At 42.0% G+C, this 21,011-nt stretch overlaps 1 protein-coding gene across 1 annotated transcript in view; it reads right to left on the bottom strand.

Annotated features, from left to right (window-relative positions):
* Abca13 (ATP binding cassette subfamily A member 13) overlaps positions 1-21,011 on the bottom strand; it is a 432,541-nt gene that overhangs the window by 390,363 nt on the left and 21,167 nt on the right. Inside the window, exons 2-3 of the mRNA XM_076545963.1 lie at positions 16,558-16,651; positions 12,195-12,318 (exon numbers count right to left, since the gene is read on the bottom strand). Coding sequence (XP_076402078.1) covers positions 12,195-12,318; positions 16,558-16,651 — 218 coding nt within the window. The remainder of the gene's footprint in view (positions 1-12,194; positions 12,319-16,557; positions 16,652-21,011) is intronic.

Genomic DNA, 21,011 nt, shown 5'->3' with positions numbered 1-21,011 from the left:
AGGACAGAAGTGAGGGCTCCAGGGTGCTTCACAGTGTCGAGGAGAATATCAGAACGGAGGTGTGTTAGCACAGAAACTGAGCCAAGGCATGGAGAGCAGGCTTCAGATAATGGCACTGCAAACTGTCTTCAACCAGGCTGCAGACATGACTTGAGGTTCAGTTCATGCTGACCTTTGCTGGATTGAAAGGCAGCATTTTGAAATGACTTCAAGCATTGAGCCCTTTCTCAAACCCATCTAGAACCTGAGGCTGTACCAGGCAGTCCCCCTTGCTAAAGACCTTTCTCCTGCGCCATTGTAATTCCTGACCCACAGTGACAAAACTCCCAACCTCCTAAGGGCTTGGGGCTATAAATGACTTGAATGTGAGTCTCCAGCATTGCAATCTTAACTAGCCACAAATAAAGGTCACTTTTCTTTGTCTCCCCAGCCCACATTCTGACTTTGGAATCTCTGTGTCCTGCACACTCTCCATTTCTCCTGTTTACCTCTCACTAGGGATTCCGAACTCAGCTACTAAGAGGAAAGAACTACTGTGTGTGTTGCCAGGTCATTCACAGGGCATAGGAACTGGAGAGCCACAAACACATCCCACAGATTATCTTAGTAGATGGAGCAGACCTCAAACACTACATTGAGGACATCAATTTAGCAGGCATGGTTACAAATTTCCCAAGTACCTCAAATGCTGATGGAAGTAGCTGGGCGAGCATTGGCAAACTTGGAGGTCACTGAGGTTGGACCACTCCTTTATAATAAGCTTTGAACCCCACCTCTCGTTTCCCTGGTACCTCACCGGTTTTGAGAAAAGGAAGTTGCACAATTACACACACCCCTTAAATTTTCAAACACGATATGAAAAGATGGCAGTATCAAGGCTTTGTTGAGGCTTGACACAGTGTTCTGCACTGCCCAAATGATGGTGAGATTACAAGAACATACTACTGCCCCTTCTTAAAGGGTTAATACAACCATGCCTGTCAATCACCTGGCCAAAAGACTGCCTCCGGAGAGCTGATGCCTAAGTTAGGAAATGGGAGGAATGCTTATCGTCTTAATGAAGTATGCACTTATAAGCCCCAGTAGCCCCTCCTAAGATGTAGCTGCTTACGGATCTCCACTAGGTTTCAGGCAAAATCTGAAGCATGCTGCATTTACTCACCTATGCATGCATGCATGCACGCACACACAGCTGCTCACAGACTGTTTCTAACTCACAGAACATGACTTCCCCTCTTCCTCTTCTCCAACTCTTTTCTCAGGCAGCTGTTCAGATGCTCAGCTTGCCTGCCCTGTTGATTTCCCCTCAGACTCTACTGAAAGGTCCTTGCGCTTCCTCCTGAGTCCACTTTTGTTTTTCCGTTTTGTTTTGTTTTGTTTTGTTTTGTTTTGTTTTGTTTTGTTTTGTTTTGTTTTGTTTCGTTTCGTTTCGTTTTGTTTTGTTTCGTTTTGTTTTGTTTTGTTTGGCTGTTTTGGAGACAGGGTTTCTGCATGTAGCCTTGGCTGTCCAGGAACTGGCTTTGTAGACCACGCTGGCCTCAAACTCAGAGATCTACCTGCCTCTGCTGGGATTAAAGATGGGGGCCACCACTACCTACCTCTGAGTCCACTTTTAAATTCTTTAATTTATGAAACAAAGAATCTATGAAAAGCAGCCCTGTTTTCCCTAGCAACATCAACATTTCATAAGCCTCTCCTAAAATACCCACAGAGGGTGTTTGTCTCACTAGCATGTCACTTTGGGACTTTCTTGTGCACAGTCACAAAGAATGCATGTGTACAGCCACACTCCAGAGCAGGAACAAAAGTGCCCAGTCTCACAACACCAAGAAGAAAACCAGGATGAAGGAGCACAGTAGGGAGCCTCACAGGGAGGGCAGCCTTCATGTTGATGCAAGAGATTTCTGATTATTGTCCTTAGTTTTCCACTAGCATAGAACAATCTTCAGCTGTTTAAAGACCTCTAATAATGCAAGTTTTAAAAGATATGCCTATTAAAGCATAAATAGAATATTACTCAGCAATAAAAAGAAAGATGTGTACAGGACAAGCAGATCTTTAAAGCATGATGTTGACTGGAAACCAAAAACTAATTCCATAAGGTTCCATTCTTTATTCCACTGACATTCTCAAAATGACAAAACTAGAGAGACAGAGGACAGACCAATAGTTGGTGGGGACAATGTTCTGGTGGAAGGTCCACCTCAGCTCCCCTCCCTCATCTCTTTCCCCAAACCTGCCCCCTCAAATCCCGCCAAACATGGCTCCTCCCCCAGAGATGCTCAAGACCACTACCATAGGGTATTTAAATTGCATCTCAGAAAACAGACATGTGGTTTCTCCAGTCTCTCATCCCCATCTCCTCTCTGGAGGGCTGGAGAATCATCCAGGAAGGCTTTACCCATTAAACCGGGGTTTTTTCTAATTCGGTTTGATTTGGTTTGATTTGGATTACTGCATTGGCGGAGAGGCTTATGGGGTGCAAAAACGTCTCGGACAACGTGCAGACAGAGAGTGACTTCAGGAAAGAAAGACATGAAGGAATTCTCAAGTTGCCTGAAGAGTTAGTTCTGTGTCTGGATTGTAGTGTCACATGAGCTTGCTCCCGTGGCAGGGAAGTACAAACGTATACACACATACACACATGCACACTAACATACACACAGATGTATACACATAAATATGAACAAGTCCTATACTCTACCTAAGAGCACTAGACCATCTCTGCCCCTGGGGTTGGTATTGTGTTACAGTTGCATGCACAGTTCATCACTATATGAGGCATCTGACTGAAGAGTCTATAGGAGGAAAACACAAATCAAACCCACAGTGAAGATGGACAAGATGCTGTCTGCCTGAACCTCTGCTCCTGGTGAGGCCCAGGCTGGATGCTGGTGGGTGGATGGGAGGAGGCCTGGCTATGCAGTGAGACTGTCTCAGAAGAAAAAGGCCTAGAGACTGAGGTCCATGGAAGAGCATTTGCCCAGTACAGGTGAAATGGGGTCCTGAGTTCCATCCCCAGTACAAGGATCGAAGGAAAAGGGTAGAAGACAAAGGAGCAGAGAGGAAGAGAGGGAGGGAAGAGAGGTAAGGATGGAATTTTAAGTACTGATGAGGACAAAAAGAAACCAGACCCTCGGATCCCGCAAGCAGGAAGATAAAACGAAGTGATAACCCTGACCAGAGACATCTGTAGGCTAAGCAATCTAATGTTCTCAGCACAAGTGGCCTCCAAGTCCATGAAAAATAACCGTGGCAGCCACTGTCACCATAACTCACCAGCAGAGGAGCCACTGCTATAAAACTAGTGGGAGGCTGATAATGTGACCCATGTGTGTGACCACCGAAGTTTGTGATGCCTAAGACAAGAAAAGGCAAATGAAGATAGAAGGTTCTGTAGGTTTTTTTCCCTAACATAGCCACTTTGGGAGAAGGTCTGACCATTGACAATTTTCAAAATGCTAAATATAACTGCCATACAGCCTAAGGAAAGTTTATGAAAAACACACCTGAATAAAGACTGGGGCTTCATTCATAATAGCTGAAACACAGAAATAACTTAAATATCCTCAATGCATGAAGAGATGAGTCAGTCACTAATTTAAAATATGAAATATTGTTAGGTACCACATAAAGGAAACTCGAAGACATTACTCATTAAAAAAAGACATACACACATGTATACACACACAAGTACACAAACACATAGGCACACACACATAGATCTTGGTACACATATATGAACAAACACACACACATATATACATACACACAAACAGACACACACACACATACACATGTACACAAACACACAGGCATATTCACACAGATGCAGGTACACATACAGACAAACACACACACACACAGACAGACAGACATATACACACATAGGTACACATGTAGATATATACATATAAACACACATACACACAAGTACATACTCACACACACAAACACAGACAAAACACACACAACTCTAAGTTTCACAAGTTCCATAAAAAAAGATCTGACCACAGGATTGAAATCTGTAGAAAAGGAAGGCTGACTGCTGAAGTCCAGCACTGTGGGTAGAGGAAGTGAAAGCTATGGACATAGATTTTTCCTTTTGAAATGATGAATAAACTTAATGGATTAGGATGATTAATGTTCACTCTAATTTACAACTGTGAATACATCAACACTATTGGGTTGTGTACTTCAAATGAGTCACCCTTTTCCCTTTTCTTCCTAAAAACATAACACCAATCAAAATCTTAGCATGCAGTTTGTAGAAATAAACAAGCAAAGTTTGAAAATCGGTGTGAAATCCATAAGCCCTGGAAAAGCAAAATGACTTTTAAAAAGAACGAAGCTGAGAACTTACACTGACTCCAAGATTTTCCCTGACCTACCGTGACTAGGGTCAGAAAGGACAGTGGAACAGGAAAAAGGCAGAACTGCACACTACCATTGCCTCAACTGACACTTTCCACAGTCAGACAAATAAGGAAGATTGTTCTTCACAAAGGAAGAGAAACAATGAAGAAAAATGGCTTCCATGAAAGCCCAAACATTATAGTTTTCTGATGAGGACCTTAACTCCAATATGAAGCATCATCAAAGAATCAAAGGGAACTACGTCTGAAAACATAAAGTACAATAGTTGGGCTGCAGTACTACAGCACCATGCACTGGGTGTGTGAAATAACACAAATATCTTTTCTCACTGATCTGGAGGCTGGAGGCTGGAGGCCTTGATAGCAAGGTCCTGGGTAGGCTGGGCTCAAAGGTGGGGAAGGGGCATCTTCATGCTATATAGATGGCCATTCTTAGATGTGTCCAGACAAAACAGAGAAGCACTCTGGTGTCTCTCCCTTTCCTTGGAAGAGGTTTATTATATCAAAGATCTTCCCTTGGGGTGTCTGTGAACTTCTGTAAAGGTCCTGTCATTGGTACAGTCATATGGGTAGTTAAGGCTTCAATATCTGAATTATGGGACAGCACAGTTCTGTCCATAGCTTGCCATGCTCAGCACCTAAATCTCAAAATTTGAGGTCTTCTCTTATGTAAACAATATGTGCTCAATCTCAACAGTCCCCAAAGTCTTGACTTATTTCATTATTGATTCTGAAGTCCAGGGTACAAGACCTTTGCTGCATATCATCTAAAGAGGATATGGTTGACACTTAAGGAGCAACACATGTTCAAAGAAACATCTTCTAGTCCCAAACATATGAATACAGAGAAGGGATATGTTTTCAAAATATGCTATGGCCCAGCAAAACACAGACCTTGACATTTAAAACAAGAGAAACTGGAAGGCTGAAAAGTGTTAGATTTGAAATAAGCCTGAAATCAAATGAGGCATTTTAAATTAGATCTTAAGGTTCAAGTATAATTATGCTTTATTCAATATTCTGAACTCCAGAGCAGCTGTGGTAATAATGGCATGCACAGTTTTGCAGAGAGTCTACCCATAGGCTCTCTGTGAAAGTGCCATCTCTTTGCCTCTTTCTGAAGAGTCCAATTAGAAAGTAACATGCAAGGGTGGTTCCCACCTCAGAGCTACTGGTTAGAGCATCTGTGCCAAGGAAAATAAAGAAGTGATTATGACCTTTGAAAACTTGAAGTAACCATCCTTGCTTCCTGGGTCTATAGGAATCAATAAATTTTTAAAATAAGGGTGCCAATGTAATTTTATGTGGGAAGGATAAAATTAGGAAAACACAAATTAGGAAAAATAGAGCAGATGACACATGTCTTGGTCAGACATGACCATAAGCAAGTTGGGGGGGGGAATGGGGGGTTTATTGCATATTACACTTCCAATAAGAGTCCATCACTGAGGAGGGAAATTGATGCAGGAACTCAAGCAGGGCAGGAAACTGGAGACAGGAACTGAAGTAAAAGCTGAAAAACACTGCTTGCTCTCCGTGGCTTGCTCAGCCTGCATTCCCACAGCTACCAGAATCAGCACCAACAGTGAGCTGGGCTCCCACATCAATCACTAATTTTTAAAATGCACTACAGACTTGCCTACAGGACAATCTTAACGGAGGCATTTTTTCAATTACAGCTTCTTTTTCTCAGTTAACTCCAGTTTGTGTCAAGTTGACACAAAACTAGATGGAGCAAATGACCCCTTGTCATCTTGACACACAAACAAATCACTATTCCACTTGAACTCTCCTTTTCTCATTTGGCCCCCAATTGGCATGACAACATTGAAATTACAGAATAAAACATTACAACTTTTAAAAGACCCACAGTCTTTAAAAATTCAAACACTTTAAAATGTTTGTCTCTTTAAAACATTTAAAGTCTCTCTCAAAGTTGAAAGCCTCCAACATCTCTCTAAAATGTCAAAGACTCTTCAAAATCCCAAAGTCTTTAAATTTGGGGGTCCAGTAAAATCAGCATAAGTTAAATACATTCATATTTCAAGAGGGAAGAACCAGAGCACAGTCACAATCTGAACAAGGCAAAACCAAAGTTCAAGAGTGTAAAGTCAGTATCAGACATCTGGGACTCATTCAGAATCTTCCGGGCTCCTTCAGAGGGCTTGGAAAGCCATTTATAGCACACACGACTTGTCTCATAGACTCGGGCTGGTTCCATTCCACACCTGCTGCTGTCCTTGGTAGTTGTCCCATGCTAATGGCATCTACAAAATGTTGGGGTCTCCACTGCAGCTGGATTGCACCCTCACCAATAGCCTCTCCTGTGATGTCTTCGGGGACTCTGACCCTGCCATGTTGTGTCAAGCCTCAACTTCTCTTCATGACCATTTCCATCCTGGGGTTTTCACTACTGATGAGGCTTTACCTTCACCAGTGGCCTCTCTTGACCTCTCATGGTGTCAAATCCCAGCTGCTCTTCATGACTCCTACCAAGTTTGGCTGCCAACAAGAGATACAACCTTGGTTGCCTCTAGAACACAGCTTCTGTGTGCTAGTCCGGAGGAAACACTTCCCAGAGGATTTCAAATGCCTTAGTTCTTGTCTCTTCCAATTCTTCAGCTTCAGCAGACAAGACACCACAGACTCTTAAGACAAAATATATAAACAGCCCTGGTAGAATCTTTCTTCCTTCTGAAACTTCACAAGCCCGGCCTCCATTGTCTGCACTGCTCTCAGCAGTATCTTCTAAGTTCCCAGAGTAGCTCATTAAACTCTGAACACTCAATGGGTTCCCTTGCTCAAAAATCCTTCCACCGTTCTCCCCCAAATATTACCAAGTCTATCGCAGAAATAAGCCACAAGTATGTTACCAATTTCTGTCTTAGCGAGGCTTTCCATCGCTGCAATAAAATGCCATGCTTGACCACAAGCAAGCTGGGGAGGATGGTGTTTATTTCATATTGTAATTCCACTCCCACCTATGAAGGCTGCTTTGGGTGAACAGGAGGATTTAACTACTCAGGAAAAAAAAAATGGGTCCTCAGTCAGTCCGAGCATCTCAGAAGCTAGAAATTCTGAAAGAAAAGGGTGAAAAGTCACCTGGGAAGCTGGAAGTTGAGGCAGCACAGATGATGAAGAAGACAGAACAGACTGAAGCAGCAGAAGGGGAAAGGGATCATTAGGAGCTTAGAAACACTTTAGACTGGGGAAAAAAGCCAAACATAAAGGCTATCATGGCATGTGGGTAATTCAAATAACTGAAACTTTTTTAACATTTGTTTTTAAAGTACATGTCTATGCAGAGGTGGGAGTCTGTGTATGAGCACAGGTGCCTGTCGAAGCCAGAAGAGGAAATCAGGTCCCATGGAGCTGAGGTTACGAAGCTGAGTCCCTCCCAGCTGATGTGAGGGCTGGGAACTGAACTCAGGACCTCCACAAGAGCAGTACACGCTCTCAGCCACTGAGACATCTCTGCAGCCCAAACTTTTCTTATTAGCAGAAGTAGTATTTTAGGCAGAAATTGAGAGTAGAGGACAAAGCAAGTAACGCAGGAAAGAGGAAAGAGCACACTGGCGGGGCTAAAGGATGATTGACAGCAGGAGGGGTCAGATGTACAGAGCATGTGAGTAGCACAGAACATTTCCAATTTGCTTCTATTTATTCACTTTAGCTTGAACAAGGAGTGACTCCCTAACAAAACACCCTGTGGGAATAGCCCCTTAATCTGCTGCTGGTTATAATTGTGGTTTTGCTCTGAAATCCTCTTACTGGAGCAGAGGGGAATCTCCCTACAAAGCCAGGAATGAGGAAGCTGATTTTCATAATCCTACTCCACATCAGAACGAACCTGGAGGCTCTGCCCAAAGTATGGTTCCCCTGAGTGATTAGGAAGATCACGGCCATTCGTGAAGCAAATGGACCATGGTGATACCCAACTAGTTTTGAAATGAAAACACGTTTTCAGGGTTTGTAAACCAAGACAGTCAGTGGGGTTTGTTTCTATTGTTTGGTCGTGTGTGTGTGTGTGTGTGTGTGTGTGTGTGTGTGTGTGTGTGTGTGTGTGTGTTGTTTGGTTTTATTTTTACGTTAAATGTCAGCAGAAATCATACCTGAAGAAACATGAAAACAAATGAGTGACGGCTGGCAGGGCAGGTCTGAAAGCCAGACTCTCCCTCAGAGCGTGTTTCTTTCTCACCATTTGCACTTTTCTCATTCCTTCTGCCGTTCTTTCTGTTTTCACCTTACATTTCCCACACATCTGAGTTGGCTCTCCTCAGTACCAAAAGGAGAATTTTAAAATTTAACGTTCTTTAAATCCGAGTAAGGCTGGAGAATTTTGCAACTGACTACGGTTTTGAGAAAGTGAGGTAAACACTTGCAAAGTTGACTTTACGACCCCTGAGTTTCTGCAGACTAGCATGTGAATGTTAAAATGAAGGCACACGCAGACAAAACAAAAACAAAAAACAAAAACAAAAAAAAACCGCTAGTTATTTCTTGGAGTTAAAAAAAAAAAGTAGTCTACCAGACCAACACCATAAAATGAAACAAGGAAAGGACCCTGCCAATCTCATAGTAAGGCATATTATCCTGATGACAATTAAAAACACGACAAAAATGAATATTAGTGACCAATTTCCTGGACAAACATAGATATAAAAATTTTCAGCAAAACAATTGCAAGCCAAATTCAAGAATATATCAAAAGATCATGTTGAAAAGACCACATATTCATCATAATCAAGTTGGCTTTATTTTAGAGACACAGGTTCAATACATGTAAATCTATAACGGTAACCCATCACATATGCTCAGAAATCACAAGATCTTAATACAGAAAAGGCCTTTGATAAAATTCACCATTTCTTCATGATAAAAGTCCTGAAGAAACTTGGAAAAAGAAGGAACATACTTTAATAAAATAAAAGAGAATGTATATATTGTACTGAATGGGAAGCATGAAAGCATTTTCTCTAAAATCTGGACCTAGAAAAGGGTGTCTGACCACTCTCTCCACTCTTACTCAATATAGAACTGAAAGTCTCAGCTAGAGCAATAAGACAAGAAAAGCAAATTAAACGGATACAAATAGGAAAGGAAGAAGCCAAGGTATCCTTATCCTTTACAAATGATACAATTCTATAAAGACTCCACTCTTAATACTGATAAGCACTTGGAGCAAAGTGGTGGGCTACAAAATTAACACACTAAAATTTGTAGCATTTCTATATAACAATGACAAACTTATTTCTTTCTTAAAAGAAATAAGGGAAACAATGCCTTTTGCAGGAGCCTTAGAAAATACCTTACAAAACCCTAACCAAGAAAGTAAAAGACCTCTACAGTGAAAACTTTTTTTAAAAAAACTCTCAAAAGAAGTTAAAGAAGGCACTAAAAGGTGGGAGCTCTCTTATAGATTAGATATTTTGAAAATGGCCATCCTACCAAAAATAATTTATAGATTCATATGATTCCCATCAAAATTTTAATGTTATTCATCACAAAAGTAGAAAAAAAAACCTTAAAACTCATCTGTAAGCGTAAAAGCCTCAGATAGCCATAGCAATCCTAAGCAAAATGAATAAATAAGGCATCAAACATCATATTTTACTTCAAGCTACATAGCAAAGCCATAGTACAAAAACAGCATGGTTCTGGCACAAAACTGGGCATTTAGAGTAATTAACAGAAGATCCAGACATAAACCCATGGAGCTACAGATACTTGGTTTTTGACGAAGTTGTCAAAAATACTCATTAGAGAAAAGGCATCCTCATTAACAAACGGTGTGGGGAAGATTGGATACACACATGTAGAAGACTGAAACAGAACAAGAGATCGTGAGATAGTTCAGAGAGTAAAGGTGTTCACTGCCAGGCTGATGACCTGAGTTCAGTCCTCGGTACCCACAGAGTAGAAGGAGAGAATCAACTGCCCCAGATTTTCCTTTGACATCTGCATGCTCATCATGACATGCAAACACAGAGAGAAAGAGACAGAAACAGACAACAGAATGTTGAGATTTTAAACGATTTTAAAGATTTTTAAAAGGTGCATCCACTCTATTAAGAACTTATTACAACTCCCACTGGTCTGGTGCTCCATTCTGTGTCACAGTCTTCTGTATTTTGTCCCTTAATCTTCACATAATTGAGATGGGGGGTGAGAAGCCCTAGTCACAGAGAACATAGGGGATGGTAACTCTCAGTCTCCAAAGCTTCTCTGAGAGTCTTGGATCTTCCTTCTTTTATTCTGCACACTCGTGAGAAAGAGAAGAGGTCATGGGGCATTTCGGGATTGTTATTTATATGACTTCAAAAGAGTCTCCTCTATTTTGACACACCTATCTCAGAAAAATAAGCACCTGCAAAGGGCTCAATATTTGCATCTTTGCCCTGTAACTTTATGTTGCTACTCAGCCCTAAGTTATTAGGAGATACAGGGAGGGGATTTGGTCATGAGAGAGGGGACTTGGTGACCAGAATTAGTACTTTTGTAAGTTAGGCTCCAGAGAGACCCCTTGGATTTTCTGCCATTTGATGACCAGGTAGAAGGTAGTTTCTGTGAGCAAGTGTCATTACCAAATATTGGTACTTCAGTATTGGCCTTCCCAGTAGCCAGAACTGTGAGAAATCAATATGGACTTCTTATGTGTTTCTGCAAAGCTATTCAGTTTAGGATGTTATGTTATATAAACAGCACCACTTATAATTATTGTACCCATTATGTCTAAAATTATCTGGAAGGATTCTATTTAAAGTAGAAAGACGGGAGTGGAGAAATGGCTCAACAGTTAAGAGCACTTGTTGATCTTGCAGAAGACTTGGGTTTGGTTTCCAGGAGGACTTACATGGTAACTCACAACCATCCGTAACTCCACTTCCATGAGATCCAACTCCCTCCTCCACCCTCTGTTGGCACCAGGCAAACACATACCACATATTAAATATTCAGGCAAAACATACACATAAAATTTTAAAATCTAAGTTAAAAGATAAACATCTTCTGTTTTAACATTTGCTTCATGTTTTAAAATCTTCAGTTGTTTAATTGCAACAAGCATGAATTCAACTCCACATCATTTAACCTGATAAAGTCAAACCATAATGATCAACTAGTCACCTTCTTCCATTCTTTCTTCCACCTGAGAAAAGTTCCTGGAACATTTTGGATTCTCTAAGCTAAACCTCTTCATTTTGGATCTTGTCACTTAAACCAACTCCTGCTTTGTCTCTTGCTTAACAATACCAAGGAAGGCCATGGGCTATCTCAGCACAGCTCAGCATTGTGAGAATCCAAGAAAACAGTGGAAAGACACCATGCATCTGAAGAGGGTTAGTGCAGAGGGGAAAGTGGTGCCTGGCTGCTCTTTCACCTGATGACAACTTGGCACAAGATCGTGGTCATCTAAGAGCACACAGTAAGAACATCTAGCAGTCAGCCTCCAAACCACTCATTTTTCCAACGATACTCAAATGAAAAAGTAAAAGTGACTAAGCAAGTAATTTTGATGTCAGAGTTTAACTACATAAAAATAATTAAAAGCAGATCAAATTTTTCTCACCAGCATTTAACATGCTATGAGTCTTGAGATGCAGTGGACATCAGCAGGAGCAATTGTTACGCGACTCCGAGCAATAAAACTGATTTGTTTTTAACTCTGAAGTCTAGTCTTTCATTACCCCTGACACATTCCAGATTACTAAGCATGCATAAAAATCACATGATGTTGTAGAGATTGGGGGCTTTGAGGAGAGGGGGAAGCACATAAAACCATCCTAAGAATTAAGAAAAGGATGTTTGTATTTCTCATACCGAAAATGGTGATCCATGGAACTCTCAAAGCTGATGTTCCTACAATTTGAGCCAGTGTTGCAAAGAAGTCCTTGAACAAAAGGGAGAACACCCCGGCTGGGAAGATCCCGGGCTTGCAAGTAACCTGGACATAAACACAAGGAAGATATTAGTTCTGACACCTATTACCAGAAATAAGGTGTTATATGCAATGACGCTGCCTCTTGGTCCAATTGTATATAATGTGCAGGGCAAGTGGCTTCTTCATCCAAAAGCCCAGCCCACCAGAACCCAGCTTTTCTGTGTCCATGTATCTATCCTTTCTTTATTCTCCTGCTGTCTCATGCAGGATGTGGCAGGTGGTACCCAAACAAAGTCATAAACAGTAGACACTGACTATGGGGAACTCTCATTGATTAGAAAAGGGAGTGCTCTCATGAGAAGCACACTAAGAAAGTAAGGAAAGAAATAAGGATAACACAACAAATAAAGGAATGGATGGAGGAGCATTTCAAGATAGGCAGTCGTGTATTAATAAGAAGAATCTAGAGAAGGCAGTTACATGTTAATAGGTAGGATCTATAGTTAGCTACTTAGATGCTAACAGGTAGAATCTAGAAATAGGCAGTAATAGGTTAGTACTTATAAAGAGATTTGGGAGACAAGTGAAACTGAGAGATAGATAATTTTATGTTGGTGCTTTGGATATTTGGTGAAACCATGGGATAGGGTGGAGATATGAAATTGAGAGATAGGTAGTTTTATGTTGGTGCTTTGGATATTTGGAGAAACCATGGAATGAGGTGGAGATGTTGAAGCTTCACTGATTATGGCATGTATTGAGGAAGGGTACCCTTGGTTTTCAGGGAAGGAGGAAATTAATTTGGCAACTTGAGAAAAATAAATAATAGTAAAACTGATGGACGAATACATGCCTGAATGGGGGGGGGGACATCCAGAAGGTGAAGGACATCTGGTGGTGGAGTTCTGGCCTGGCTGGCTACATGAGCCACCAGCAAAAGCTAGGTGAGTTGGCATTTTCCAGTAGCCTGCACTGGTAGCCCAACTTTCCAGAGGCCCAGAACGAGCTCTGATGAAATGATACTCGGTTTTTTAACAGCCCAATCCTATTTCTGATGTGTCTGGTCATTCATGAGGGTAAGAGCAGTAAAGGGAGAAGCCTCCTGGGCCTGTGTGTTCTCATCTAGTGGCTTGGTCAATATTCTCCCATAGCTGTTTATGCTGAGGAGTTCCTCCATTTTGGAGGGCACTTCTCTAACTACCTGGAGTACCTATGAGCTCCCTCCATTCAACTATTCAGGGCAGGTGACAGTCCTGTGATTTAGACAGGATTTAATATGTCACATGGATAATGAAAGTATGAGTGGATATTACTGGGAAATAATTGAGATGCACTTCCTGGGTGTTTGGACCCACAATAATGATAGCATAGATGTGGCCCGATTAATTACATTGGCACATCCTGGAAAAGCAAAAGGTTTATGATCAAACTGCTTCTCCTGCTTACACTGCAAAAATTATCCTCGACTAGCTGAAGACTTCAATCCCTTTAGTTTACTAAAACAGTCCCTTTGCTTTTGTTGGGCATCGCATATGGTAGGCTTCTTATCATGCCCGTGGTCTGGTGTCAAGCACTGCAATGAAACCCCCTGCACTAAGCATAAAGATTCATCCTGAACATCTGAGAAATAAGAAAAAGAGGAATGTAGAAGGCAAGTCAGGTCCTGAGTGAATGTGGATTGCTGGACATGGGCACAGCTATGTCAAGGACCCCACTGAATCAGCTCCATGGAAGTGCAACACCTTCCCCAGGTGGGGCTCAGAGAGATAGCAAAGCCTTCCTCTGATCCATGTGTGGATATTGAAAATGTCCACCATAGCTTTCCCCTTGGATGTTTACTGCCTGGAGACTACTCCTCTAGAAACACTGCTCCTACTGACATTAACCAAACCTGCTTCTTTGTTCGGTGTTTATAATTACCCTGTCTCCTTGTTCGGCTGTGTATAAGAACCCTGCCTCCTGTTCACCCATGTGCAATAACGCATATCTCTATTCAACTATAAATAATAAACATGCTGCACATTGAGAATGATGCAGCTTCTCCAACAGAGAGCCCAGACCAACCAATCCCAGGCTTTCTGCATCTGTGTGTATCATTTTTGCATCCCTTGCTGCCCCTCTTCACAGTTGCAGGACCCAGCTATGCAAAGAACACAACAGGATGGCCCTTCTACAGATTTAGACCCTCTAACATTCTATTATTTACCCTGTCATTAACTTAAAAGATATCTGCGGAATCACTTGAGAAACACAAAGTCCTTTCACACTTCGCACTTCCTCCCCAGTGTCTGCACTCATCCCGCCAAATGGTGTAACTCTCCCTGTACTTCACTGGCTTCCCTCGTCACTCTTCTGTTGCATGGCCAAGCCTCTGGCACAGCCAGCCCTCTTGCAAATCAACTGTGAGTGGGAAGAATAAAATGGATGCTTTAAGTTTGGGCAAAAGCTTTCAGCTAAAAGCCAACTTGGATTCTTAAACATTTACATGACATTTCTAAATGTAACATAGAACAAAAAAAATGCTTTACTACATCAAATAATAGCAGAAACCTTTCATAAACCTGGTATGGTGGTGCACACCATTAATCCCTGCATAGGGGAGGCAGAAGCAGGCAGATCTCTGTGAGTTTGAGGGCAGCCTGGTCTACATAGTAAGTTCCAGGGCAGCCAGGGCTACATAGACAGACCCAGTCTCAAAAGAAGGAGAAGGAGGAAGAGGAAAGGATGGAAAAAAGGGAGGGAGGGGGGAAGGGAGGGAGGGAGGGAGGGAGGGAGGGAGGGAGGGAGGGAGGGAAAGAGGGAAAGAGGGAAAGAGGGAAAGAGGGAAAGAGGGACAGAGAAAGAAACTTTCAGGAAAAACACTCCTATAATGTATAATGAGCCAACACCTTAATCAATTGTTGGTGACACATGCCCCAACCCTATCTGCCTTTTGCATGCACAGGTGGACAGGGCATGGAGACAATGATAATGTCAGGCAACGGGGAAGCTACTGATCTATGTGCTGTAGCTCATGAAATCCAAGCAAAAGCTTTCCCCGTGATGTCTACTTTGGTTCTGGGAGATGATCTCCTTTACCCAAACTTGAAGATCCGCTACGCTCAGAATTTAGCACAATGTCTTTCACACAGAAGGCATTCACTAAAGAATTGACAACTGAAGGAATAGGCAAGCAAGAACGAGTGAATGGGTGGTTGAAAAATAAACAAATGTGTTGGATGCTTAAGGGAAGGTGAAATTTTAGCAAACACAAGACATGGTGTTTTACAAGATCATAGAGAAATTAGGAGTGATATACCAGTAATAAAAGAGGCTGGCTCTGTATCCCTTCTCAGGAACACATCCAGAATGGAGGCCACCCCAATGGATATTCGGTTGGTTGGAGGTTGAAGTCTCCAACCTTGAGTATACTTGTTCTTATATGGAATCCCTTATAACACTTCTCTCATTCTGTTCCAGCAGACCAGCCTTGGAGAAAGTTCTTTGAGGCAACAAAAGGCCCTAGATACATATGTGTTGAATGAATAAATAAAACACTAAAATTTAAAAACCCTAAAAAGGATTTTCAGCTCTTCAGAACTGAAATTGTAATAACCTGCTTCATCATTTTCTATAATACACAATGCCATCCTCCAAAGCACAAATGAGTCATTAACTCATTCCCTTTTCAATATGCAGACTCTAAATATTACTGACGAGTTATTTCAAATCAATTCTAACATTTAGTAATCACTTTCCCTTGAGTAGCTTCCAAAGTCAGACAAACTACGCATTTCAACTGGCAGAGTCAAAGCAAAACAGGTCACCATTTCTTGAGAGGGGTGGCTACTGAGCTTTCAAATCAGACAGAGTGACATGACTGGCCATGCTTCTGGAGAGCAGGAAGTTCTTGTAAGTTTTATCAGTGAACCTCCACCTTCAGTCACAGTCTGACCCAGCATCCCCATAATCACCACTCTCATAGCATGTTAAGATGAAAGGCACCTACCTCCCTTACCTCTGCTTCTAACTCTTCCTAAATGAATAAAAGGGTCACACATCCAAGCCCACATCGGTTCAGCTGTGTTGAGAGAACAGACCTATTTGCTAGATGGAGCAAAGATCTATTAATATCATTCTCAAGCAGTGAAGAAACCTGAATTGCCTCTTCCTGGCACAGTCCTCGGGTATATTGCTGTTGTCACAGAGCCCTGGTCCCTTGCCCCACTGAGAATTCAGTGTCGATAAAGAACAGAGAACAGGGTAGATGTTTTTTCTTTTGGACATTTGGCATCTAAAAGTTGTACTCAAAATGAAACTTACAGTTATCTCTGTGTCTGGGGGGTTCTTGAAAACGGAGCACTGTCAGAATCATGAACAGGATGCATGGCCAGAAGAATTCGGCAAGGGAGAGGACCTGGGAAAACACAAAAGGCAAAATGCTGAATCTGTTTCCAGGCCCTGTAATAGTCCCTCCGCTTGAAGGATGGTGGACAGCCAGGCCAGGCTACTGTTATAGAAAGTCACTGTTGCCCCTGTTTGTGAGTGTTCTAGGTCAGAAACATCAATAAACCAGCATCTGAATGTATTGAATAACAACAGATTCACAAGATACAGTGGTCGCGTTGGCAACTGTTTGCCAAGAAACCCTACTCTCCTTGATGGCTGGCCAAGGCAAGCACGGGTTCTTTTATTCCAATCTAAATCACCAACATTAATATCAGATCACAAACTACACATCATAGAGTAAATATATATATATATTTATATATATATATATATTTAAATATAACAAAATATATATTTATATATAACAAAGATATATATATATATATATATATATATATATATATATATATATATATATATATATATATCTTTGTTACAGAATGACTACAAACGAGTTCTAAGTCCCAACATAGTTCAAAGAATTTCAGAGAGGCTTGAAGCAGAATCTGAGAGGGAGGTGAAGAGTCCCCACAAGGACTAGCATAAGGAACAGGGCATGAGTGGTGGGGTGGGGGGGGGCGCTCTGCCTGAGACGATCCTGCAGCTGCCCCCTTAGAGGCAGGCGTTAGGGTCAGAGCTGATCCACAGAAGGGCAAGGTACAGGACATCGGAGGCTGTAGAAATGAGAGGCAAGACTGGGTCCAGAGAGATGAGCCAGTGGACAGATAGACAGCAGCCACATGAACGATAGGGACTGAGACACGCTGAAGACCCTAGGACAGTTGACAGTTCCCTGCCTATTGGTCCCTTGACATGCACACTGAGTTGTCGGGTTTGACAGGTTAATAGGGTCGTCACGATTCACATGTCCTCCTCTTTCCAAGGTCCAGCTGAGGGAGTTACACCTTTTTCCTCAGTCTGGTGCATCCAGGAAATTCTCAGGTCTGGTTTTCTTGACACAGCTTTAGTGTGTGTGTTCTATGTATATTCTTACAACCTTGATTTACTTTGATAAGTTTATAGTGTGGCACCTTTCTGTGTTTAGAAGCAGTTATTTATCAGACTGTGCCCTGTGGGTAGCAATGGACAGATATTCTCTTCATCTTTGGCAAGGTGTGGAGTCATCTCACCTCTGCATTGTACTCCTCTTTCTCTCTCTTTTTTTTCCCTCTAGACAAGGTCTCACTATGGAGCCCTGGCTGTCCTGGAACTCACTCTGTAGACCAGACTGGCCTCGAACTCACAGAGATCTGCCTGCCTCTGCCTCCCAAGTGCTGGGATTAAATGCATGCGCCACCAAGCCTTGCACTGTAGTCTCAATATCTCAGGGCACAGCCCTACCCAAGAAGCCACTTCCACATAATACAAAGTAACTAAAGGCCTGGCACAGCCTGGTGGAAAAACTTTCTCCAGGATCTGTTGGGGCGGGGCCTGAGAGAAGCTCCAGCTCATTGCCTTGAGATCCAAATCTGTGATGTCTCCTGTTCATCTTTCTTGCCTGTCCCGGATTCTGTTCCTTTCCATTTCCAAGATTGTGTTTTTGTTTTTGTTTTTGTTTTTTAGTTCAGAAATGTCATTAAAGAAGTAAAAGAAAGAAATAACTTCAGCCCCATTTCCTGTGCTCCAACAAATCCACTCCTTTTAGCTTTCCTCAGCTTTTGAGCATTCCTGCAGGAGACAGCCACAGTCCCAGCCCCATCTGAGAACCCCCTTCCACTGCTGCTGCACACCCCTCAGTCAGGCAGATACACACAGGCTACAGGCCCATGCTTCTAAAGAGCAACACTGTGTGTGTTTAAATAGCTTGTTCTTTGAATTGCTTTGGGGAAATTGGAATAAACTCCTCAAGCTAAGGTAGTCAAATCTTTTGACACGCTAAAGAACCACCCAGGAGATTGCAGTAATATGGAGAGCCTGAACTATCTTTTCAGTATCGGGACTTGAACCCAGGGCCTCATACATGCGAGGCAAATGTGTTACCACTGAGCTACACACAGCCCTAACTTTAGATTCTCAAAATGGAAATAAATGAACTGACAATGGAATTAGCAATTGATATGATAAAGATATAATCTTCAAGCCAATGTTATTATGAACAATCTTTACTGATTTCAGTCCATCTCATCTTTCCAATATACAACATGGGTAAGGCAGTAGATAAATCCACACCAAAAACTGCCTAAAAATCAGCAAACTGAAGTCCTCAGTCAGACACTGAAGACAGTGTCTTACTACTTCAGATTGCAAGTTCTACTCCTTTGAACTGAAGTGAACTTCTGGTCTCTTTGGTTCCTTTATTCTTCAGCCCGCCATTATCATGTCCCTTTCATTGTAGGCTTGTCTGTGACATGCAGAGAGCAAATGTCAGTGTGACCAGGTGAGTGCGCTCCCTGAGTCCAGCAAGGAAAACACGGGCTGAATAGCATTTGAGTCCCCCGGTGTAATTACAGAAATGAAATCGCCCTTTGAAATGGATTCCAAGGAAGTGTTTCATGAGCCAGGAAACAGGACAAAAAGCTTCTGACCACCTGAGGTAACTCAATAGCTCGTGCTCATGAGGAGAAAAGGGCTGCAGAGGCTTACCTCGGGTTGAAGCACTTGCAGCTAACAGAGAGAGAAAGATCCAGAGCTCTGGCAGGAGCCTGCTGGACTGTGAACACAATCAAAGCAGGAGAGCCGCACATGTGAGAAAGTCCCCATGAAGCCGTTACTATGCACTAGTTATTAATGGTATGCACTAATAGATACTAGTCCTTGCTGATACTTGTAATTAAAAATGACAACATTGAAGAGGCTGCAACTCATTGCATCATTCTGCTCATTTCATGTATCCATAGAACTGCATGCTGGGGTGGGGAAGTTCGGGTAGGGTTCTGTACTTATAGATGTATATACATATGCAACATAGAAATGTACCTCATGTTAAATATGTAATGAAGAAAAAACATGATTCATTATTTTAATGACATATAGTAGCTAGCTTGTTTTCTGTTTGGCTTGTGTTGTTTTTCTTTGTGTTTGTTTTTTGTTTTTTGAGACAGGGTTTCTCTGTGCCCTTGGCTGTCCTATAACTAGCTCTGTATACCTGTGTATCACAGAGATCCATCTGCCTCTGCCTCCCAAGCACTGTGATTAAACGTATGTGCCACTACTGCCCAGTGTATCTAGCATTTTAAGACAGTTATAAAGAAAAAAATGGCTTATACATTCAAGATCAACAGACTAATAGAACAAGTATTGATATTATAAATAATAAATAAATAAATACATGCATGAGTATGAAATTTCGAAAGTAAACTATAACACAATCATTGTCCCAAAAGGTAAACAGCCTTAGGTTTCTTGATTCACTTAAACATAGATGTATATGTGTATTACATAAATATAACTAATGCTTCCAGAGATAATTTTCCATATCAGCATTTAGAAATCTGCCTTTTTCAAAGACTAGTTAATACTCTGTCAGGTTATTTATCCATTTACCTACTGTAAGTGTAACAGCTCTGAGAGGAATGGTATCCTTGGCAGCAGAAGCCAAGGAACACCACAAAGTCACACTGCACAACAAACCTCACACAAGACATTTACTGGGAGGGAAAAACCCAGGAGAGTGGCTGCCTCTGTGGCCATGAAGCAGCAGAGAACTGAGCAGAAGGCAGGGTTTATATAGCATTGGGGGGGGGGCTTTCCAGGGTGGAGATTTCCAGGGTGAGGACTGGTAGGATTTCAAGTCAAGAACTTGGAGCAAGCTCAGGGATTCACAGGATTTCAAGCCCTGAGCTTGGGCTTTTTACTCTGTAGGGCAGGGGCTGGATCTAGGCATTAGGGCAGGTAGGGTGTTCTGTGGGTGGAACCTGGCAGCTGGAGGTCCCCTAGAAAGAGCCTGACCACTCCTGTGCCTCAAGGGATTTACACCTACTTACAGAAAAGTGCCTGACTTTCTGCTTGGCAACCATGAGCTTTCTGTACTTCTCTGGCTGACTTATGAGAGAACGTGGCTAAACGCAATCCCTGAGCCAAGGCAAACTTGGATTTTACTCTGGGTTTGAGTCTGAGTAGCTAAAACTGTAATTCTCTCATTGAGAGTGAAACACAACCATGGTGCGTTCCCATCACACCTCTGCAGTATAACTTTTGTTATTTCTTGGTAGTGTTCGGGATCATACTCAGGGCCTCTTGCACGCTAGGCAAGCTCTTCACCCCGGAACTGTAACTTGAGGCCAAGCTTTTAACTTCTGTCATAATTTTAACAAGTAATATGCAAAAATAGTTCCTTATATTACTAGGATGAAACAGTGTTTTTAAGCACATAACAGTTCCTTATCTGA

Source organism: Peromyscus maniculatus, chromosome 10 (assembly GCF_049852395.1).
Source record: "Peromyscus maniculatus bairdii isolate BWxNUB_F1_BW_parent chromosome 10, HU_Pman_BW_mat_3.1, whole genome shotgun sequence".
NCBI classification, from domain to species: Eukaryota; Metazoa; Chordata; class Mammalia; order Rodentia; family Cricetidae; genus Peromyscus; species Peromyscus maniculatus.
Note: the sequence above shows the minus strand (reverse complement) of the source record. Positions and strands in the feature narration are given on the sequence as shown.